Source organism: Vipera berus (assembly GCF_964194415.1).
Source record: "Vipera berus genome assembly, chromosome: 3".
Taxonomy (NCBI): Eukaryota; Metazoa; Chordata; class Lepidosauria; order Squamata; family Viperidae; genus Vipera; species Vipera berus.
The window spans coordinates 58,433,042-58,457,935 of record NC_138204.1 but is presented as its reverse complement, the minus strand read 5'-3'; the positions used below and the strand labels follow the sequence as shown (position 1 = coordinate 58,457,935).

At 39.6% G+C, this 24,894-nt stretch overlaps 1 protein-coding gene across 3 annotated transcripts in view; it reads right to left on the bottom strand.

Annotated features, from left to right (window-relative positions):
* Positions 1-22,376, bottom strand: part of MAST2 (microtubule associated serine/threonine kinase 2) — a 155,658-nt gene extending 133,282 nt beyond the window's left edge. For all 3 annotated transcript variants that reach the window (XM_081324556.1, XM_081324558.1, XM_081324557.1), the window contains exons 1-3: positions 21,960-22,376; positions 7,406-7,553; positions 6,821-6,963 (exon numbers count right to left, since the gene is read on the bottom strand). In XM_081324556.1, the coding sequence (XP_081180682.1) occupies positions 6,821-6,963; positions 7,406-7,553; positions 21,960-22,148 (480 nt within the window). In that variant the 5' untranslated portion in view covers positions 22,149-22,376. The remainder of the gene's footprint in view (positions 1-6,820; positions 6,964-7,405; positions 7,554-21,959) is intronic.
* Positions 22,377-24,894: the final 2,518 nt, after the last annotated feature.

Sequence of the window (24,894 nt, the reverse complement as noted above, 5' to 3'; positions counted from 1 at the left end):
AGAAAATTTTAAACAATCTACTGGAAATACCCTTTCATGTTCACCCCTTAACTTTCCAAAATAAACATTTTTATTCCCCTTATACTTTTTTCCTAAAAAATAAAGTTTTTCTTTTTAATCCTTAATTATAAATGAAGTTTCTTTCTTCCAATGTGGAAGGAAACTTTCCCAGCATGATGAAATTGGCCTTTCAGAAGGTTCTTAACATCTAGAACAGGGCTTTTCAACCTTTTCACCCATTGCACCACTTTTAGGATATGGCAACATCCAAGTACCACCAGTCACCTAGCAAGGTGTCAAAAACTTTCTGACCCCCCCCCAAAAAGGAAAAAAGTGATGAAGTACAGGTAGTCCTCGACTTACAACAGTTCGCCTAGTGACGTTTGAAGTTACAATGGCACTGAAAAAAGTGCCCCACAAGCCACAGCCAAGCAAGACACCTGTCTGCCCGCCCGGCGGCACTCTTCCTCCTGTCCAAAGTTTTCATTGTTTTGAGCATTTCTATTGAGGATTGGCAGCGGGGGTGGGGTGGGGTGGTGTTTGGTTTTTATTCCCTCCCCCATCTGCTGGGTGGTTGCAGCAGGTTTTGGTCACTTCACATGACCCTGGGACACTGTGACAGTCATAAATATGAATCAGTTGCCAAGCATCTGAATGTAAATCACAAGACCCTGGAGATGATGCAACATTCCAGCTGATCAGCGCTTCTTCTGGGTTCAGAAGTGCCAGGATCAGCGTCAAGCTCCAGCTAGAGCCTGGAGCTGATCCTGGCGCTTCCACTGAGCGCTGACAGCCCCGAAGAAGCGCTGCTCCTGGCGCTTCCACTCAGCCCTGCAGCTCCAGCCATCCCTCGCTCAGGCTTGTGTGGTGCTGCCACCAGTCCAGCTCATTCCCCTCCCCCGCTACCAATTTTCTAGGATGGTTGTGTACCACCTGCCAGGTGCCAATGTACCACACGTGGTACCCGTACCACTAGTTGAAAAGCACTGATCTAGAAAATTAATAACAAGCAACTTCCTAAAGTAGTTTAAAAGGAGGCTGAGGCACCAAACCCTGGCTTAGGCAGAATGATTTTCCCCTGGCTCCCAGAGCTCTCAAATCTTGCTGGAAATCATTATTTTATTCTCTCTTCTCTATGGAGCAAGCCTATAGGTGATCCTAGTCTTGTCCTTGATCTAGAGAAAAGTTCCAAGGAGCCATTCCTTTCACTGGCCTGTCTTTCTACCACAGCCATCTCAGGCAACCAGATCTCAGGCAACCATCTGGAAAGTCTGACATTACTTCCCAAGAAGTCCAGTATCTTTCTGTTTTGAATACAACATGACTTAAGACATAAATCTACATTTATGTAGACATAGCAAAGGAAAAAATTTAAATATGAACCTGACTGATATAATTATTCATAGGGAAGATTAGTGAAAGATGGTATGGCAGTGAGAGGTGGAATAAGCTACTTTGAGGGTAGTTCAAAAGTGGGAATGAATGAGCATGGAAGAAAAGGGAAGAAGTGAAAGAATCCACAGTGAAAGAAGAGCTATTGCAAGAGAAAACACAAAACCTGTCTGAAAAAATTAGAAGATATATTAATCTCACAAGAGAATGAATTGGGCATAAGAGGATACTTGAGCTGACTGAAAATAATTGTATTACACAGAAATAGGTGGAGCTACAGTAATGGGAAGTAGGGAAAAGGATGCTTGTTCGAAAGAGACTGTGGATGACGAATATATTAAAAATCATTTCTACTAAAAAAATGAGGAAACATTATATAATATATATAGAGAAAATATTTGCAAATAATAATAAAAAAGAAAATGAACATTAAGCTTAAAAGGAGGGAAAATGGAGAGTCAAAATGTAATTTAGTGATACATCAAAGAGTGAATTAGAAATGAATACCATCAATGTCAATTTCCAAGAAAAATATTGATGAAAAATTAGTCATAAATGAGGATGCTGACATCCTCAGTACAGGTTTTTTCTTCCTTTGTAGTTCCTTGATTAAAGTATTTTTCTCTGCATGGTTGTCTGTTGTTAATCCCTACTAATCTGGATCTTGCCTGGTGGAGATGATGCGTCCTGGTCTTTTTCTTTCAAAACCAACCATACCACCATCAACAGCAAGCTACCGAATGTAAAAAGGAAGCAAATTCCACACTCCCCCAATGAAATGTCTGCAAGTGAACAACCAAGTTCAGAGAGCACCAAGGACTCCACAGTTCAACCCTGAGCTACATATATTCTCTTCTACCGGAGTAGGAAGAATGTCGTTTTTGTTCTATTAGACAAAAAGAAAGAAAAGAAGAGTGAAAATAGAAACTACAGGGGAATGAGTTTGTTTACCATGGGGAGGAATGTTTTTGATTGCGTTCTGATTGAGACGGGACAAAAGACTACTTCTGAGAAGTAAGATGTTACCTCATGTTAAGCAGAAAGTCTACAGAACAGATTTTTGGTCCTTAGCAGATCACAGAGAAATATATGAACGTAAAAAAGTAATTTTATTGTATGTTAGTTAATAAAAAAGTAATAAAATAAATGGGCCTGAGTTATGTTTTGCACGAATGTTTTAAAGGTTGGTTGCTTTAGTATAAAATAGTATAAAATATAAAGTATATATTTTAAAATATAAAGTATATATAGTATAAAATATAAAGTAAAGCATATGTGAGAATACATAGAATCCTTAGCAGATAGGTCAGCACTGACCATGAAATAATTTTGTGCAATGTTTCTTTGGCTAATTAATGCACTTATAGATAAACGTATATGCTTGTGATGACATTAGGCATGCGTGCGTAAAGGATATTATTGCATGTATACGTAAGCAGGAGATCGGAATTGGAATACTTTATAGCAAATGTTAGCTAACTGATATAGCATAAGGAAACAGGATGGAAACAAATATATTGAAGAACATAATAGTTCTGGCTAACAAGAAAAACAGATGTAATCATTGCTAGGTTAGTCATAAATGAAGGAAAGTTGTTACTCTGATAGAACGACAAGCATCTTTAATAAAAGGAAACTGTTAAAATATGCAAAGCCAGATAGGAAGATAGTGGCTAATATGTGGTCTTACAAGAAATGTTTGTCAAAAGAATAAAAATCACTAATTACAAAAACATGTTTCTGCCCCTTGTGGTACATGAGAGAATTAGGCATGTTAAGAAAAATATTTTCAGAAAAACCATCATAAATCATGGTCATGTAATTATAAGGCACTGCAACCAGCCATAAATGCAGGCCAGTTGGCAAGCGACATGGAGGGGCTGATATTGGAACTTCAAAATTGGATGACAACTAGCTTCGGGTGGGGGTCTAATTTCAAACAGTCACTAAATAATGAATCATTAAGTTGAAGAATACCATTATCTTAATATTCTGACATATTTTGAAGGCAAATACAGTGCTGTACCTCATAATACATAATAACACTGGACTGGACCAACTGGCATGAGTATCAAAATGAAAACCATCCAGTTGCCTGAAACAGCTGACATAATTACCTAAATATGTAACAATAATTAAACCCCTGAATCAACATATGCCTAACTCTGCAAACAATGCAGAATTCTTCCACTCTGGTAGTAACTGATGGCTTCAGATCAGCCAGCTCTGCCAGAGGTAAGCATATAAAGCAATAATCAGACTTACCTGGCCCATTCATTCACTAAAAGGCAATGGCAACATACTTCTTAGTAAGCTAGAAAAATGTGGGATAGACAACATCACCACCAGATGGGTTTGTAACTGGCTGACAAACCGTACTCAACGAGTAGTACTACATCTACATGGAGAGAAATAAGCAGTGGGGTACCACAAGTTTCTGTCTTAGGCCCAGTACTCTTCAATATTTTTATAAATGACTTAGATGAGGGAATAGAAGGGGATCTCATCAAATTTACAGATGATACTAAGCTGGCAGGAATAGCCAATACCTCAGAAGACAAGCTCCGAATCCAAAAAGATCTTGACAGACTTGAACAATAGGTCCTATTCAACAAAATGATATTTAATGTGGAGAAAAGCAAAGTTTTATACCTGGCAGGAAAAACCAAATGTTCTAAGTACAGGTTAGGTGAAACCTGGCTCAAAAATAGAACTGTGAGAAGGACCTTGGAGTCGTAGTAGACGATCACCTAAACAATAAGTCAGCAGTGTGTGGCAGTAGCCAAAAAAGCTAATGCAATCCTTGGTTGCATAAAGAGAGGCATAGACTCAAAACCACATGAAGTGTTAGTACCGCTTTATAAAGCCTTAGTAAGGCCACATCTGGAATACTCCATCTAGTTTTCGTCACATTACAAAAAAGATGTTGAGACTTTGGAAAAAGTGCAAAGAAGAGCAACTAAGATGATTAAAGGCCTAAAACATATGAAGAACAGTTGCAGGATTTGGGAATGGCCAGTCTAAAGAAAAGAAGTTCCAGTGGGGACATGATAGCAGTATTCCACTATTTGAGAAGCTACCACAAGGAGGAGGGGGGGGATCAATTTATTTTCCAAAGCACCAGAAGGCAAGACAAGAAACAATGAATGGAAACTAATCAAGGAGAGAAGCAACCTGGAATTAAGGAAAAACTTCCTAACAGTGAGGACAATTAACCAGTGGAACAACTTGGCCTTCAGATGTTGTAGGTGCTTCATCACTCGAGGTTTTTAAGAAGAGACTGGACATCCACTTGTCTGAAATGGTATAGGGTCTCCTGCTTGAGCAGGGGGCTGGACTAGAAGACCCCCAAAGTCTGTTCCAGCTCTATTCTGATTGATTGATTGCTAACAACTACAGTGATTCACTTAACTGTGGCAAGAAAGGTCATATAGTGGGGCAAAACTCACTTAACAAATGTCTCACTTAGCAACAGAAATGTTGGGATCAATTGTTGTCATAAGTCAAGGACTGCCTGTATTGACTAATGTGATTTTCCTCCAACATCAGCTATAACAAGAAGCCCTTACTTAATAAGATCACCCTATTTTTAAAATTCTGTTACAGTAAGAATTCTTCTGGTTTTTTGAACGGTATATGTTGTCCAGTAGATGGCACCACTAGCATGAAGTTCATACCATGTGTAAAAAGAATTGCCATCTCCATACCTTAAAAATGTACCTTAAAATTTTGCAATGCATACATGCACAAAATTAATAGATACGCGTCACGTTTGCCATTTTGAAAACAAAATGAGCGTGACACTTTACAATTTTCCACTGCATTTGCTTAGATGTGCCATTTGTTTTAGGAGAGTTTAAATCCAGTATGTGAGTAGCAGAATACAGGCTTCTTCTAGTACAAATTTGACAAGTTTAAGATGTCACAAAAACAATGAAATGCAGTGTTTAGGTTTTAAATTTGGATTGGTGGTCCAGGGCTTCACTTCAATTTGAAAATTTAAGTTAGTCACTCTCTCTTAGCTTAACATATCATAAGGAAACTCCCATTAAGTCCCAGGAAAAAATGAGGATTGCTCTTTACGCAGCTGCAATTATTCATAAACATTTAAATATGATTTTGGATTTTTAAAATCAGTTGGATTCTACGATTAACAGACCAACTTAAAGCAAATTCATGTTCTGTTTTCAATTCTGCAATTCAATATCTTGCTTTAGTCAAATGAATTGCATCATCTTAAAGAATTCAACTAAAAATCATGAAAAACGTCAGCATTCACTGAGATGTGCATTATTAAATTGGATGGACACTTTCAGTACACTAATAAGGAAATTCTTCAGTAAACTGAAGAATTCGTATTTTTCTGAACCAGAGAGAATACATTATACTACCCCACAGAATACATTAAAATTGGGACAATCACACAATAATTTTAATACCCCAACTCTCCCAATTCTGGTTATTGTGACGGTGACGGTTATTAAGTTGACGAAGGGGGAAAAAAACTACCTATGCTCCTTCAGAAACCAGCTCTTTCACTTCGTCTGCTTAACAACCTACACAGTCACTAACAACTTGCATGACATTTAACAACTTGCAGGGCACTTGACAACCTGCAGGAAAGCAGGCAGCTTCCCTATACATGGAAGGGAACTCCAAAACCAAGCTCGGATCTTCAGATCTGCAGCCTGTGGAGGATTTCACTATTGCAGCGACATGGAAGGGAGGGGAAATCCTTTGGCAGATGACAGCAGCTTGCAATCTTCCATGCTGGCTTACCTACTGGCTTTCTGAGAAAGCCAGCAGAGAAAATTACAAATAGCAATCGATGAGCATAGGGTGCTGGCGAACAAGTTGCCAAACACCAGATCATGATCACATGACCCAGAGGCATTGCCACGTTTTACAACAAGCAGAAGCACTTTACTGATCATAAAGCAACCCTTTCCAAGCTGTCATAATTTCAAATGGTTAAACAACCGCTCGTACGTTGAGAGGTACTTATATGAATGATAAACTCAGTTCTCCAAAGCCTTAGGTAAATAAGCATACGTGTACACATATCAGGAAGGGGTGTAATTCACATATAAAGGCCAAAGTACAGACCCTGATCTTTTTACCTCATAAGATCAACTACTAGAACTCTCAGTTGCCAAACAGTTTCATCCAAGTTAGAAGTATTTTTTTTAAAATACTTAAGGAAAAAGTAGGCAGGGTGCTTGCTCATCTTGACTAATAACATACAGTTATTCCTGCCAAATTATTCTTCTGCCCTTTTTTTACAAATATATACTAAGAATATGAAGAATAACTTCAAAATCAAAACAGCATAAGTCATCAGAATAATTAGAAAAATCAATAGAAAAGCTATGGCCTTTTTTTCCATAACCTACTTTAATAAAATTGTAAAAAATGCATTGAAACATACCAAACCAGCTGTAAGTGATGGAGCAGATTGTCCTAATGATTGATTTCTCATGCGGACCAGATTTGATGATTCTCCAGATGGCTGTCCTAATGTGTGTGCCACTCCACTATGCATACTTGTGGATAATGGAAGCAGCTGCTTTCCTTTAAGGAAAAAAAATCATTTTAGTTCTTAATTTGTTAATTTGTAACACAGTTCAATTATAGAATATAATGAATGAGTTTAAAGGAACAGTTTTAACATGAATGTTTTAAATCATATTGGTCCTAGATAAGAATTTTTACAAAAAAGAGCTCTTGATCACATATTTTTTAAAAGATACAGCCAAGGCATCAACAAATCTTTATTTGAGATATGAAACTAGATTGAGTATATCTGCAAATGATTTAATCATGCAATATTGCATGACTATTACATTTGTAAGCTGATATATGCTGAATAAAACTAATTTAATTTTATCATTGTTCTTACAGATTTTAGGCATATAATTTTTAAGTCATAGTTCTTAATTTCATAGTTTCTACATCTTTACTTTACACTGGTCAAAGTTTAAAATCAAGCTATTATATAATTGCACTAAATTACCTGACAAAGAGCTGGCTAAACTACCTCTTCGCAGCTTGCAGTCATCCTGACTCAGTTGTCGCTGGAGTTTACTTTTTCCAGTAGATGAAAATATGTCAGGATTGCTGAATTTTCGGCAGCGCAAAGAAATGGATTCTGTTACAACATCCTAGAAAAAAATGTTCAAAGAGAAATAGAATAAGCTTACTCTCCAAAAGTTCATGAGGACTTGCACGCTCTGGACTCCCTCATAGAAATAGATAAGAAATGTATTAACAAAAAACTATTTTAGTAATTTTAAGTGCAGCTATTGTATCAAGCAATGCTAATGAAAAATGTTGCCATTCTTAAGTTCTGTTTTACTGTCATGCAAAAGAGAATTATACCGCACATAAGCATCCATGAAAAGTATTGGAAATTTCAAATGGTGTGAAATATGCCAATTAGGCCATTAACTAGTGCACAATATTGGGATCTCATTACACTCAAGGTGAATAATCTTACACTGGTTCTCAATTTTTTTTCTAGGCACTTCACATATGTTGCTTTTTACCCTTAAATTGCTTGGCATTTTAATTGTTTTTATTAGATTTTAGCTGATTATAAGTTAGACTTGTGTTATCCCACACTGCAGGAAGTCCAGATGGATATTATGGTCAAAGTATCAAAGGCCACTGAAAAGTCCCAAAACAGTAATGTGCTTCATCCCAGGTTCCTATGTTAGGTCCTGTAACAGCACAGTTTCTGTGCCTTACCCTGATTTGAATCCTGAGTGAAGAGGGTTAGGAAAATCCCCTTTCTGGAATCAGTTCTGGCGGGAATTGGCAACTGATGTTCTATGGACCATGGGAGACATTACAGTTGAAAGGCAGCTGGATATAGGATTCAGACTGCTGAAAATTCTCTCCAGATGAAGATGAGAGGTAGGTACTCCAGACAGTTGCTTCAGCTGAGCCAATGGCAGAAATATACAGTTGTTTACGATCAACTGGGAGTCACAGCATTCCATCATGCTCTGAACCATTAATGTAGCCTTTTTGGGGAACTCAAAACTTCAGCCAAATCTCATTTATTTACCCACTTTGGAGCTTATTTTTTTTCTTACTATTTACTAAGATTGAAAAATCTTCAAATCCGCAAGTTTGACTTTCACTGGATGAGGTCCCTTCAATCCATTTAAAAAGAAAGAAACTTATACGAATATAGTTTTGTAAGAGTTTTATTTTATCTAATATATAGCATAAGGGTAATTATTCAAAGTCAATGGGAAAGCCACCACAAGGCCACAAATGGTGATCACAACCATGGGACACTGTGACTGCACAGTGGGACTCACCTAATGACAGCAACTGGGAGTGCTGCAGCTTCCACCACAAATTGGCATGGTCATGTGATGTTGCACTTTACAACTATGCTGCTTAGCAACAGATTTACCAGTCCCAATTATCATCTTTAAGCGAGAACTACATGTAAAGCCAGATCTAGGGACTATCTCTTCAACTAAAGATAAACCACTGTCTCTTTCAGGTGGCTATCATCACCTCCCTCTCCCAATGTTATATTGATACTCTATCCAGTACACTATGCAAATCTTCAGAATTCACAAGATTAAAATAATTTCATATAATACTGAAAAAAATTATTTCTAATAACTGTTCAGATTCCACTTATGCAGTCCTGACAGCAGCAAATCTAAAGCAAATATTGCCAAGACAACTCATGTGGACAGCTCTTGTTCTAACTCATTCGCTAATGGAGAGAGAGCACTTCACTCTAAACAGAGCCACTGATACAGTAAGGGTGGAGGAGTATGAACACCACTGCATAGGTTTGAACATGAGCTGGTTCACATGTTCTGTCTAGTTCTTATCCATTCTTCCCTTACCAATGCTCTAAATGCCTCTTCTACCATTTTATCTCCCATAGATCTTCACTAAACCATGGAACCCCATGAATCTGAAGAAAGGAAAAGGAGTGATTTTCTCAGTACTTTGGCAACTTGTGAATTGCAGAAACTCACCAGGCACTCAATATATTGAGAATATTCCCAAGTGGTGGGATTCGTAACATGAGGCAGAGCGCTTAATGAACCGACTCAATACTCAAATGTTTTGAAACATGACTAAATTCAAGCAAACCAGGAAGTGATTCAACCATACTCAAAGACCTCATACAACATAGTCCTTCTTCAGATCATGGACCAGCTGTTCTGAGACAAAGACCAGCCAAATGCATAAAATCACCTGCATGAGTCAAAGCTGAAACTCCCTCAGAAAACCCATAGTTGCAATGGAGGTCATGAATTCTCAGGCTCCTGCCCCCTCAAAAACTTGAAAATAAAAGTACTCCCGCATAAAGCCAGGGACACCAGGTTTTTCCAATCCAGAGCTGCAATAACTCCGGACTGCCCCCGACCTTCGTTCATTTCGCCGAGACCTAAAAACTTGGCTTTTTGAGCTATCTGGTCTGGACTGAGAGGTTTTAATGTTTTTAAATTGTGATTTTAATTTTTGGGGGTTAGACTTAATTTAATTTTATTTTAATTTTATATTGTACTGTTTTTAAATTTTGCCTTGTAAACCGCCCTGAGTCCTTCGGGAGTAGGGCAGTATATAATGAATGAATGAATAAATAAATAAATAAATAAATAAATAAATAAATAAATAAATAAATAAATAGAATTGAATTGAATTGAAATGAATAAATCCAGGAACCTATCAAGAGAATCTATCATGCAGCAAGGCAGAAAAACATGAGCAAAATCCTTAATTAGTCCTTGTAACTGCCACATATGCACACTCAAAGCCTATTACCTTCAAGTTATCTCTCTCCCAATCTGATTTTGGTAAAACAATTCAGATCCAAGTATTTTCCAGAACAAAGCTTTGGACTAATGTAGTTTATTATGGAAAGGACAGGCACTTACCAGAAACCAGAGACTGAAACTTCAGTCAACCCAGCCACCAAGATCTAGAATTAAGGTGACTGGGACACAAAAGGTAACTGATATTACATTACTAACCATTCTTGCCCTGCAATGGCTTTGCCGCCGCCGCCATCATCATCATCATCATCTTTGTTCATAATTCCCAAGGACTCTTGGTCCTTGATATACAATAAACAAAGTTATATAAATAAAAGGTCTACACAGTAATAAAAGCACAGAATAACAAAACTAAGATGGACTCTAAGCCCAAATTCCCTCTAAAAAAAGTTCTGTTTTAAGCAGTTTCTGGAAGGAATACAGGCTGGGATCCAATGAGATGTCCGCTGGAAAGCCATTCTAAGAGAATGGCACAGTCATTAAAAATCAGCACTGCTGAATCTCCCTCCTCTCCCCAACTTCCCTAAAGTTGGACATCATTGATAGTTTCTCCTAGGAAGCCTAATTGGGCAGGCCAATTCTGATGGGAGAATAAGACCCTGTAGATAACTAGGTGGCAAGCCATAGATAATCCACTTCTCCAGAGAACACTGGAGATTTAACAATGCTTATCTCTGGATCCAAAGTGGGATTCTTCAAGTGGGGTGGCTCTGGAGGCTTGAATTTATTTAACTTTAATAAATATTCCCATCCCTTCTCTTTATCTATACTGAAATAAGTGTAACGCTGGCCAGTTGGGGCTTTGTTTTTCTTCTGAGAGAAGATGAATGTAAATGGCCTTTTTGCCATCACCTTTACCAATTCACCTCAATAGAACTGTAATCTTTGCACTTCCTTTTGTTTCTGTACCTAAACAAAACTTACATGTTCTTTTCAGCATTTCTTGAAAGCCCTAACTCATGCCTTTCCTGACATGGTATCATTCAAAGAAGGTAGCATATATTAATTCAAATTAATTGTAAACAAACATAACTAAAGGATGTTTAAAACAGTGTAGTCAGAAAAAAAACAGCCAAAAGAATGACAATAAAGGCAACCATTGTCATTGTACAATATAAAAAACTGTCCTGATTTTAGGAAAAATTCAGAAGCCATTACACGGAAAGTATGCTATACAATAGAAAATAGCCTTTATGATACCACCGTTTGCAGACACCTACAAACACTGATAAGTGCCATGGAATTGTTTAAATCCACTCTATTCAGACAAGCTATCTGAAACCACCAGCTGTTTGTCTCTGCCATTTTCTATGGAAATCAATTTTACACAGCAGGTTTAGCTTTCAGTTCAAATGTAATACATAGAGTTGGCAAATAATACCTAATACCAATTTTTTTATAACTCCTAGAATTTAACAATCCATTTACAAGGTCAACTCACCAAGCCTGTGTCCTATGTATTTCAAATATCATCTCTGATGAAAAAATAAAAATGCCTATATTCCTCAAGATAATAGCAAATTAATTTAAAATAATTTTAAAACAATTGCTCTATTCATAGGAAGTAAATTGAATGACAAAGGTGTGGAGAAGTCATTTCCTCATCTGAAATACCTTTTGTTTCCATTTGCTACACAGCTTTCATTTTCTGTGCCAATGCATTAACTCCCAATCTTTTTATATGTTATTATATGCTTATTATATGCTCCTATATACCAGCAAAGAACACTCTAAAACCTTAGATATAAGGTATTCTCTAAAAAATCTTGCATGTGTAACTCATATTGTAATCTTTAATATGATAGAAGAATAACAATATTAAAGACATGGGAGTAGTTGCATTGGCCATATTATTTAATTTAAACTAAACTGAAATGTCCTGATATAATTCTTATATTGTTCTGATAATTCTGCTTCTTGAAGTTCATACACAATACTTCTTCTAGTGTTAATCCTTATATATATATTTATATATTTATATTTATTAAATTTGTATACCGCCCTTCTCCCAAGGGACTCAGGGCGGTGAACAGGGCACATATAAATAGAGGATACAAAAATTAAAAAAGAATTAAATAATCGCCCAGATAAAACAGTAACAATATAAAAACCCAATTAAAAACCCTAACTTCCCCCATCAGGCCAGGCCAGCTTGTTCAAATAAATGGGTCTTCAGACCGCGTCGGAAAGAGCGAAGGTCCGGTGCCATCCGGAGCTCAACCGGCAGTTGGTTCCATAAAGCCGGAGCGCCCACAGAGAAGGCCCTCCCCCTGGGGGCCGCCAGCCGACATTCTCTGACTGGGGGCACCCTGAGGAGGCCCTCTCTGTGGGAACGCACAGGGCGGAGGGAAGTTGACGCTGGCAGCAGGTGGTCCCTGAGGTACTCCGGACCCATGCCATGTAGGGACTTAAAGACCATTACCAGAACCTTGAATCTTATGGTATGCATCTGTAACTTCTAGACAATGCGGTCTAAATGACATACATACTTTTAATAAGTACATAGATGGCACATTAACAAAGTGACTGAAGCCGTATGTTACGTGGGTGGGGTAAAAATAGGTGAGGCTTTTCAAATGAAACAAATCATATAACACAGAATGTTAAATGTATTCATAGATCCACACATGCACTCTGATATACACATACAGAGACAAAGACATTTACACCAATATACATATACTAACATGCAGCAGAGCACAAGAAGAAACACAATAGGAAGAGGTTATGTAGCAAAAAGGCAAACTGAGCTACACAAGGATAGGGCAACAATGCCAAAGGTATGCGGTATATAGTACTTTAAAAGCTATGTTGCTCACATCACCAGGATATACTCTTTATATTCCCGTTATAGGTAATCCTTAACATATAATCGTTCATTTATGCTGCCACTCTAGCTGACCTTCACATTCTTCCTGTTCCTGCTGATGAGGCATACCTGACCTGCCATTTGTAAGGCAGCTGTGGTCACACAAAGACATTCTTCTCTAGGTTGGGCACAGCAGTTTCCTCACAAAACCTGGGGAAGATAGCCTCATGTAGCCAGCAACTGCCTCACGACTGGCCAAGCTGGACACACCTTGTCAATAGTGGGAATAAGAAGATGGCAAAAAATGAGCTGGAGTGGGGGAGCTCAGGGTGGCAGGGGCCACAGAGTGCAGGGTGGTGAAGGTTACTGGGACTGGAGCAGTCCTATCCTGGTCTACAGAAATCACAAATACAGGCTTTTATCTTTTATCCTTTAGACGTCTTTTATCTTTACTAAGATTTTACAACAGAACTCTAATGGCAAAAATTTGAACATATGATAAGACAACTAAGGAGTTGCAGAACATGAGGGTGAGGTAAATGGAGAGTCACCAACAGATCTGTGAGGCACATGGCTTCCCTTAATATAGGGATGGTGTGGGCTCCAATTTATTCCTTTGATGGGGTAATTCCTTTTTGGCCAAATCTTGCTGAGTGCCATTGTTTAGCCCTCCTCTCCTGGCTGAGAACCCTTGCATTGGACTGTTAGCTCTACTTCTTTTGTCTTCTGAGGCCAGCGATAGCTGCCTTTTCTGATTGTTATACAACTATTTCCAGCTGAATCCCCTTAAGCTGATGATTCTCTTCATCCTCCAAGTCTGAGCTGGCCATGACACTATCATCCTCCTGAGGGCCTTCCTCTTTTACAGATTGAGGCCTTGGCTTCTCTGGGTACCATCAATGGAACAGGTAGCTGAGGCAGAGATCATGAACATCATTGACATCTTCCTAAGAATGCTCATTTGATCCATAAAACTTCCAGTCCATCAGATACTGGAGTCCCCAATGGAGCAAGGAGTCCAGAACGTAGGCTACTTCATGTAGGTTCCCTTCAACTACAATGGGTGGTGGTCAGTATGGAGGAGTGATGAGGGTTAAAAAGTACAGCAGGAACCAGCAAGGAATGGTAAAATACAGGATGAACACAGAAATTAGAAGGTAACTTGACTCATAAAGGAACTGTGTTGATAACAGCTTCCATGATCCAATTTCTTTGACGGATAGCAAGGTGCAAAGTTCTCCAGGGCTATCAGTGGGTCTGCCGGGCAATGATGATCAGCAAGGTATTTATAATCATCCTTGGTCTTCTGTAAGTGATCTTGAAGAACTCAATGAATTGTTTGTTGTTCCTACAAGAGCTGATCTGAGGTTGGAACAGAAGAAGCTGATGAGGTCAGTGGAAAAAATTGGGGGTGGAAGTCATAGTTAGCCATGAATAGCATCATTTGGCTGGAGGCATGTTGTGATTATAAACAAACTCAGCTTGTCCTAGGAGGTCCACACAGCTGCTTGTTAGGAGTTAATAAAACATCCAAGATATTGTTCCAGAATCCCATTTTCTGGTTCCATCTAATACCTGACTCCAGGTGATGAATGGACGATAAGTGGATCTGGATTCCCTAGACTTTGGAAAAGCTCTTGCCAAAACCTAGCAGTGAATTGTGGGTCACAATATGAAGCCAAGCCAAGCTAAACCATGTAAATGGTAGATTTAAAACTAGCTGAGCAGAGTTTTTGGCTGTGGGCAGAACCAGGCGGCTATGAAGTGAGCCATCTTAATTAAAGCTTCCATCACTACCAAGATTATCGTGTTCCCTTTTTTACTTTGGTAGATCTGTTATAAAATCCAATGATTCAGTGGCCCATGGACACATTGAGGGACCCCCACACTCCTTACCTGGGACCTATATATTAGACTCTTTTATTCCAGAAAAAAAACATAGGTCTGCAATAATGCTTTTTTCTAGAGCCACTGAACTTCTGCTTATGATTAAATACATCATGTATAATCTGTAAAAAAGCTTTATTTCAAAAATACTTTAAACCACCCACTAACTAAATTTCTCTAGATTTCCTAAGAACTCAAGAAAAATGTATCTGTTTCCTCAAACTTTTAAATTTTAGAATTCCCATTGCTTCCTAGATATGATCTTAGGGATCATTTGAACATTTAAATAATGTATTTTAAAGACACACACACATAAATACATATTCAGTATGTATGATGTCAACCCTTCAAGGTAGACAAAGGGATTCCAGGAATGTTCTTTATTGCTGCAGGGAAGAATAACCCAAAACTTTCTCAGAACATCTCTCTAATTCAGCTTATTCCAAACAAAATTAAGACAGAATATTTTCTGTTGCTTTTCACATTTTCATTTTTCTGAAGGACAATCTTTACTCAAACTCCTCCCTTAACAGTTTGATCATTCCTTACCCATTCCCAAGGCCAGCTCTACAATCTTTCATTTTGCCTTCCCAAATCTGCAAGTGGGCGTCAACTTATCAACAACAACTCCTTCCTCTCTTGAAGATAGGCTCAGCAGCTTGTAAAGCAGGGCTTTTCAACCAGTGGTACAGGTACCACCTGTGGTACATTGGCACCTGGCAGGTGGTACGCGACCATCCTAGAAAAGTGGTAGAGGGGAGGGGAATGAGCTGAACCAGTGGCAACACCACACAAGCCTGAGCGAGAGACAGCTGGAGCTGCAGGGTTGTCAGGGCTCAGTGGAAGCACCAGGATCAGCACCACTTTCCAGCTGACTGGCGCTTCTTCAGGGCTGTCAGGGCTCAGTGGAAGCACCAGGATCAGCGCCAGGCTCCAGCTGGAGCTCGGCGCTGATCCTGGTGCTTATGCTGAGCCCAAAAGAAGCGCCAATCAGCTGGAATGTTGCAGCATCTCCAGGGTCTTGTGATTTACATTCAGATGCTGGGCAACTGATTCATATTTATGACGGTCAGTGTCCCAGGGTCATGTGAAGTGACCAAAACCTGCTGCAACCACCCAGCAGACCAGAGGGGGGGGAAATAAAAAGCAAACACCCTCCCACCCCACCCCCGCTGCCAATCCTCAACAGAAATGCTCTAAACAATGAAAACCTTGGACAGGTGGAAGAGCGCCACCGGGCGGGCAGGCAGATGTCTTGCTCGGCTGTGGCTTGGGGGACACCTTTTTCAGTGCCATTGTAACTTCAAACAGTCACCAAGCAAACCGTTGTAAGTCAAGGACTACCTGTACTTCATCATTTTTTTCCTCTTTTTTTTTTGGTCATCAAGTTTTTGACACCTTGCTAGGCGACTGGTGGTACTCAGATGTTGCCATATCCTAAAAGGGGTACAGTGGGTGAAAAAGTTGAAAAGCCCTGTTGTAAATATCAACACATGACTGACTTAGATGTTAGAAGGAGAGAGATGTCAGATGTTAGAAGGAGCTAGAAAGTGCTTCTTCCAACGATAGCAACTGAGGTTTCAATTGGCAAGAAGCAAAATGTCTCCTTTATCCTGGAGTTCACTGTTATGCTGGTTCGGAAAGCAGTTCATGTGTTAAAACTGCAGATAGAGGTACAATCTTCTCTCCCTAGCACAATATAGCCCTTCCATTGAATCAAATACAATATTCTAATAGTCCTTTCCTGCGCCTAAAATCTGGACTACATTCCACCTCTGATTCGTCTTCCCCATCTACCTGACTTAGGAGCAGGAGGGGTTGGGGGGGACAACTGCTGCAGAATTCAAGGGACAGGGTAAAACTTCTCAAACAAGCACTGACTAGTATAATATATTAATATTCATGTAATCAGGCAAGTATAAACTATAGGCTATTGGGCTAATGTATAATAAGTATAATGTATAATAATAAGGGGCCAATAACTTTTGAATCCATGGTCTTGGACAGACAAAAAAAAGCAGACACCTAGTGAAACCCCCCCACCAAATCCATCACCACAATCTTATTGCCTGATTGTCTACGCATGTACGCCACACATTGCATGCAACCTGGGCCAAATCAAACAATTCTTTTAAGAGAAACTGTGCAGCCTGTCTCTCGCTAAGAAAATTAAAGGTTTTTCCAATTATCATCCTACATTGTAATTAATATGGATGCAATATTTTTCTCTTCTCTATTTTCAACCCTCTGAGTTATCTAAATAAAATATTGTCAATAATTTTCTGTTAATGTTGTATAAACATCACTGTACTTTGTTGAAGAACTTATCAAGAGAGAAAGAGAGAGAGATGGGGAGGGAGGGAGGGAGGGAGGGATGGACTCAGAAGTTTATGGAAACCAGCAATGGTGGGCCCAAATAAAGCAGGACTGATGCATTCCATTTTAAAGCAAGTCAAAGAAAAATTCTTACCATCTGAAATCAGTGAAATCTCATTTTAATGGACTGAATGAGGAAAAAGGTTATTTGTTATTCCCAAACATCTGTTTAATATGAAAATAAGCCATTGCAATGATTTATGTCTATTGTGAAATGACATTATCATAGGGAATAGTGGAGACAGATGCTGTGGAGAACAGACAATGGGGTGGGAGACAAGTCTATGGAGGAATGTGAAGTTGTAACAAATTTTGCAAGAAGCAATAAATCAGTCTAAGTGTCCTGTTGATATAAAACATCCTACAGCAAATACTGTCCAAATAATGTGTTAACCTTTTCCATCTATCTACTGAATTGCAGATAATGAGAAGATGTAGAATGAATATGACTATCCAGGAAATTTTTTAAAAAAGACTTTCCAAAACTTGGATGTAAATTGAGATAAAAAATCACGACTGATTAATTTCCTATGCCAAACAGGCAGACTAGAAAAAGTTGTTTGTCTCCCGAGCAGGTGGTAATGTTTCAAATTCCTTCCATCCTGCCAAAGCCAGATCTACATTATGTCCCAAATAGACAACCAAAGTTGCATAAAATATTCATAAACTGCAACACACACAGAGATACATATATACATATTTTTGAACAATAGCTCAGTACTAGCACTATATACTAAAATCTTCATTAAAAATCCCTGACATTTATGGTTTGGTGTACTAACCACATACTGTCAAACTTAGCTGATGAAAATTCAACCAGTTTACAATGTCAGTTTTCTATATTATGCTGAATTACCTCAAATTGTTTAAAAGATAATCTGAATACTTTATTACACCTTTTTTTACTAAAACTCTGACTTATTTAGGAAAGTTATCAAACTTGAGAAATTTTCCTGATGTATTTTCTTCCCCAATTTCATAAATATAACATGTTTTTGAACATTTACAAGTATAGATTTTATTTGTGCCATCATATTGAGACAATAGCAGACCAACAAGCTGAAACAAGCTGAACTATTATAAAAGTACCTTTTCAAATTTTGCAATTTATATCAAGATATGCATAAGGCTATCGCCAATGAAATATTGAGTTAGCTTCTGTTCCATCTTCATCCTCCAACAACAACAAAAAAAATCCTTCACATTGGGGAATGGAATTCTATTTAGCAAATGTTTCAAAGGAAGAATGCAATATTCAAAATGATTACCTGATTGGAAATGAAAACTGCTGGTAAGCTTAAACCCAATCCTTTTAATTACCTAAGCTTAATTACTTGTACCACATTTAGTTTTAAATCCCCACTAAATAAAAATTCTTTCCAGCAAGATTTTTTTTTAGATGGAACTCTTTCCATAAGGATCATCTCTGCATACAACTCTCATTCGCAGGTCATATTTGTGTAATCAGCTTCATCCACAACCCATTATCTCCTCTCAGAGTTACCACTGGATGAACCTATACACTCCAGTAAATATACACATAAATGTATCATCTTCCGAATAAAAGTAAAATTTTACCATTTTTTCCCATTCTCCAAAAAATAAGCAAGCATTTTGCAAGCATTCTGAACACAATCCTTCAAAGATTGTTAAAAGAAAGAGAATTAATTTCTGCAAAATCCTGTTATTTTTTAGGAAACTAAGCAAATGTTTAATGTAATTAAACAGTTTAATTAAACTGTAAAGGGGAAATATCATGATCTGAATATTAAAAAAAGTTCACGGATAACTTTTGAAAGTTGATTCAAATTTGTGCAGAGAGAAAATATTTGTTATGACGGAAGAGTCATCACCGGCACGAAGTCCATCTGAGTATTTATGTGTGACAGGTATTATACATAGGTTTTTAGATTATCCTCACACAACGCAAGATGACTTGCGGAGACTTCAACTGGTGCAGAATGCAGCCGCGCGAGTTGTCTTGGGGGTTTCCCGATACTCCCATGTTACACCTTTGCTCCGCGAGCTGCATTGGCTACCGGTTGCTCTCCGGGTGAGGTTCAAGGTCTTAGTGATGACTTACAAAGCCCTTCATGGCATGGGTCCGGATTACCTACGGCAACACCTGCGGCCGGCATCAACTTCCCTCCGTCCAGTGCGCTCCCACAGAGAGGGCCTCCTTAGGGTGCCGCCGATCAAAGAATGCCGATTGGTGGCCCCCAGGGGGAGAGCGTTCTCTGTGGGCGCACCAGACCTTTGGAACCGCTTACCGGTTGAGCTCCGGATGGCCCCCGACCTTCGCTCCTTCCGGCGCGATCTTAAAACCTTCTTTTTCGAACAAGCTGGCCTGGTCTGATGGGATGGGGTTGGGTTTTTATAAATAGCTCTAATTTTAAGATGTATTAATTATTATGGGCATAATGGTTTAATCGCTTTTAATTTTTGTATTCGGTTTTTTACTATGTATTGCCCTGTTCACCGCCCTGAGTCCCTAGGGAGAAGGGCGGTATACAAATTAAATTATTAAATTAAATTATTAAATATGTAATAATAATAATAGCAGTAGCCAAGCTACTTAGTTATAAAATCCATCTGGACCTATCTGGAAATCTGATTCCTTGCTAACCAATTTATATTGGCTATTATCTACAATCAATCATCTCAAAATAAGTATAGAACAGAAAATGTTTATGATCCCAACATAAAAAAAATTGAATAAGTAATCATTTCTTGTAGAGTGTTTTTGTTTCAAATACAAAGGATGTCCATCTGAAAGTATATTCCTCTAAAACTGCATACATTTTTTAACAGATTCATTTCTTCAAACATTGCAGATTATCATAAGGGTTGTGGCATTAAAATGCAGGACACAAATCTTCTCCTGTAATACAGATAGTCCTAACTTATAACCACAATCAAGTCCAAAATTTCTGTTGCTAAGCAAGACAGTCATTAAGTAGGTTTTGCTCCATTTTACAACTTTTCTTGCCAGAGTTAAGAAATCACTGTAGTTAAATTGGTAGCACAGTTAAGTCAATAGGACTTAGCCATTAACACTGCTTGTCAGAAGATCCCAAATGGGGATCACATGACTGCAGACATTGCAGCCATTATAAATAAGAGCCAGTCGCCAAGCCTCTGAATTTTGTTCATGGGACTATGGGAATGCTGCATCATAAGTGTGAAAAACTGTCATAAGTCACTGTTTTTAGTGCAGTTGTAACTTTGAATGGTCAATAAATGATTGTTTGTAAATCGAGGTCTACCTGTATGTGAAGTAGTGTTCACTGGCTTAAAAAATGACTAGTTCTCAGCTAATGCAATCTTCCACAGAAAGATAAGACTATCCCACTTCCATCTTCTTCATATTCAGTCAGAGCCAATGTGAAATAAACTGGGCAGCTCACTGATTAGGAACACCAATTGTCAAATCAATTTTTCATGCATCAGCTGCAGCTAAGTATTTAATGGTACTTGCTGTAGTATCATGCATAGGACCAAGGCTAATACTGTACAAATATAACCTATGTTGTAAAATATACATTCAAAAGATTCTTAATGAATCCTCTACTATAAGAGAGGTTCTTTGGCTCCTTCCACAAGTCCACATCGTTTATTATTGCCCACTTGAGGCCATGTTCAAATAGACTACAGTACTTATCCTGCAAGCATAATTACCATTTAGGTTCAAGTCCTTAATTAACTACTAAACTCACCAGGAAATTTTGGCCCAATCATTATTTCTCAGTCCAAGCTACCTGAGAAGGTTGCTATTGTAGTATACAACCTTGAGCTCCTTCACCCAAAGCATAATGTAATTATAAATAATCCTCTGGAACATCCTCAGGAAGGTTTAGATAATACGTGTAAATTTATCAATTGTATAATTAATCTTTAGCTTTTAGAGAAGATAAATCATCCACATGGTTGCTTTGTAAGTATTTTTACTGGAGCAAATTATACTATTACTAAAGAGTACCAAACAGTAAGAACTACTAATCTATACATAAATGTGTGCCTACCTGTCCCTTAACTGAGATGTCCTTGGATCCAGACCAAATATCTCAACCCACAAGATCTACCACTACAGAGCTATTTGCAGGTTTACAGAAATCATCTTGCAAGGCATGTGCACCTCTAAGAGATCCAACGTGAACATCCTCCACAGCAATGAGCATAAAGAAAAGACTGGGTTGTTCTTCTTGGGCTTCACCAGAGGCAAGCAGAAGTTTTGTGTTTTTTTTAATCCCATTTATATCCCGCCCTTCTCCGAAGACTCAGGGCGGCTTACAATCTAAAGCACAAATCAATGTGCTTAGCAAGTTTCCATGAGTTTTCTGACACCCCAGCAGAGAATGCCCTTTCTCTCGGCATCCTTGGAACAGCATCTCCACCACAAGGGCCCTCTTCCACCCACCCACCCAGCCAGCCTGCCAGCCTCTCCTCTTGCAGTGACGGAGGAGCCTCCGGCTGTCCACATTGAATGACTCCAAGCAGGATCACGGTACCCCTAGAAATCTCTCTTTCTCCCCCCCCCCACCTCGCCCGCAAAACGAATGTTCAAAAGCCTCCACAATCCAGCCCCACCATCTTGATCCCGCGCCGTACCGACGTCCCCCGATGAAGCAGACCCGCCAACCCCCCCCCCCCCCCGAAGACCCTCCAAGCCGCCGCAGTACCTTTTCGGGCGGCTCCCTACAGGCGGCGCTGCCCGGACCCGCTTCTTCCGCTTCCTTCACACTCCCTGCCGCCGCATAGGCTCTTCTCTTTGAAGCATCTAAGGGGAGCCGGGCGGGCTGCTCCGGGTTCCGGGGGATCGAGAGCCCCGAGGGCCCGGCTTTTTCTCCCCGAGGGCGACCCTTCCTCATGACGGGGGTGGGGGGGGGGTGGCAGCGGCAACTTTTCAGCGCGGGGGCTCGCGCGCTAAACAGCCCGCCATGGCCGCGGGGAGGAGAGGAGACGATCTTGGGGAGCGCCTCTCTCCCCGTTTACCTCCCAGGCAGGCATCTCTCTCTCTCTCTCTCTCTCTCTCTCTCTCTCTCTCTTGTCAGCGGCGAGCACGCTGGACACTGCGACAAGACCACCACCAACAAACAGCCCCCCCCCTTCGCCGCCTCGGCCACGTATCGCGAGAGGAGGGGCTGCCGACGCGCGAGGAAACTCGAGGGGCGGAGAGAGAGAGAGAGAAAGAGAGAGAGAGGGGGCCAACTCCAGGGAGGCGGGGCTTATGGAATGAGAAGGCGGGGCCGAGGGAAGAGGGGAGATTGGGGTGGGGTGGGGGAGCGGGAGCGCGCGGGAAAATTGCGCCGTTAAGTGGGTCCGCAACTGAATTGGCTCGCGAAATGTGACGGGACTGTGGATCTGTGTAAATACAAAGGTGGATCGCGTAATGCAGGGGTCTTCAAACTTGGCCCTTTTATGACTTGTGGACTTCAACTCCCAGAATTCCTCAGCCAGCAAAGCTGGCTGAGGAATTCTGGGAGTTGAAGTCCACAAGTCATAAAAGGGCCAAGTTTGAAGACCCCTGGCGTAATGTAACAGAGATTTACTAAAAAAACAAAAGACTAAAGACTAAATCTGAATGGTGAAGCTCTCTTTAACGCAATCTTATTTAGGACTTTCGTACCCAAATAGCAGCAGCGGAGAGCAGCAGTGTCTCCTATAAGGGCACTCCCAGTGCAATTCTCCAGTACTGTCAATACCAAATACAGAATAATAAAGTTGGGAGGGACCTTGAAGGTCTTCTAGTCCAACCCCCTTGCTTAGGCAGGAAACTCTATGCCAGGGGTCCCCAACCCCCGCCTTCCCCCCCCCCCCGTCCGTGGACCGTTACCGGGCGGTGGCATGCCAGCAACTGATCCGCACAAACAGCAAAGACCCATCTGTGGGATACAGGCAGCACACAAAACCACGCACTCTCCAGTCCACGGAAAAACTTTTCTCCACAGAACCGGTCCCTGGTGCCCAAAAGGTCGGGGACCTCTGCTTTATGCCATTTCGGCTGGAAGGTAAAGCTGGGGAAGGAAAGGTTTTTTGGTGCAACTTGCAGCTGACCAGTGGTGCTGTCTTTCCTGTCCTAATGTAAGATTAATGGGTAATGATTGGTGAGTTTTCCAGGTCCAGGTTTTTTTTCCTGCTAGACATAACACCTGATGGCAGGAGAAACATTACCACTATGCTTAATGTGTGGTGAAGAAGGGTTGTGGGAGTGGGTGCCGGTGCTTGGAATACCTAGTTGAGTTGCCTAATGGGCTGTCGGTGCAGAACATTCCGTGTCTGTGACCTGTTGAGCTATTTCTGAACTCGTATCTGGAGTTTGGTCTGAAAGAGGATTTCCAGCTGCAAGGCAGGCAACAATATTGGATAATAATAATAATAATAATAATAATAATAATAATAATAATAATAATAATAATAATAATAATAATAATAATAATAATAATCAATCATCATCATCATCATCATCATCATCATATCCTGTCAAATATTAACAGCTTGGCCTGATTTTTGAATATCAGGGTAACTTCTTGGAGACCATGAAGAAATTAGACTCAGGCATGAACAATCAGATCCACACATGAAGAGTTCAATTAGCTGTTTTGTTGCTCAAGCTTATACGTGGGAATCCTCTCTGACAGGTTGTACCTGGGTAAAACTAGATAAGATTCAATGGCATTGAAGGGGAGTCGGACTTTATCTCTTATGCTCATGTAGGGATTCCAGACTAATTCCCCATTTGACTCCTCCCTTTGGCTTGGCCAGTCTTTCTCCAACAGCTTCTAAATTCTAAAAATAAAATCTTGACCAATCTGTTTTTGAAGGGCTAACATCTAATCTCAGGAAGTATTTTTAAAAAATGTTAGCAGCATGATGGACTGTTTGAAATAATTATCATTACTAAAGAAAATAATGATTTCTGTGAGTTTTTAGGAAACAAGTAGTCCTCAACTTACAACCACAATTAGGATCAGAATTTCGGTCATAAGTTGTTGCAGTTCTAAGTTAATGCATCACATGATCAGACTCAATCCATGACAGTTTTTATGACATTAAGTGAGTCACTGCAGCTGTTAAGAAAACCACCTGCTCATAAGTATGAGTCTGTTTTATCAAATGGGCATTTTTTGCTGGAATATGGCAAAAACATAACAAGCAATCATCATGACTGCAGAATGCTGCAACCAATTGTTAATGCAAGCTGGTTGCCAAGCAACCAAAATGTAATTGTGACCAGAGAGGTGGTGCAGCAGTCATATCTTCAGGGACAGATTGTAAACTTTTTTCAAGCCCATTGTAACTGAACATTTGTTAAGCACCTGGTCATAAGTCAAGGACTATCTGTATTCTTTTACACAGGAGTATTTATAGAATAGCCCATTATAACTGAAATCTTATCAGCAACATCCATGGCAGAGATACATACCATTGGTGCTACAACTGAAAGGAATGTTATGGTAAGAAGTACTTTGCTTTTATTATTGAATTGGTTTGGCTCCTTACATACAGTATCAAAACAAAGAGCTTTGACATGTAAACTGACCATCACCATTTTTAAATAGTTCTTTCTTAAATAGTTTTCTGCTAATCCCATAAAAGCTTGACATTTTCTTCTGA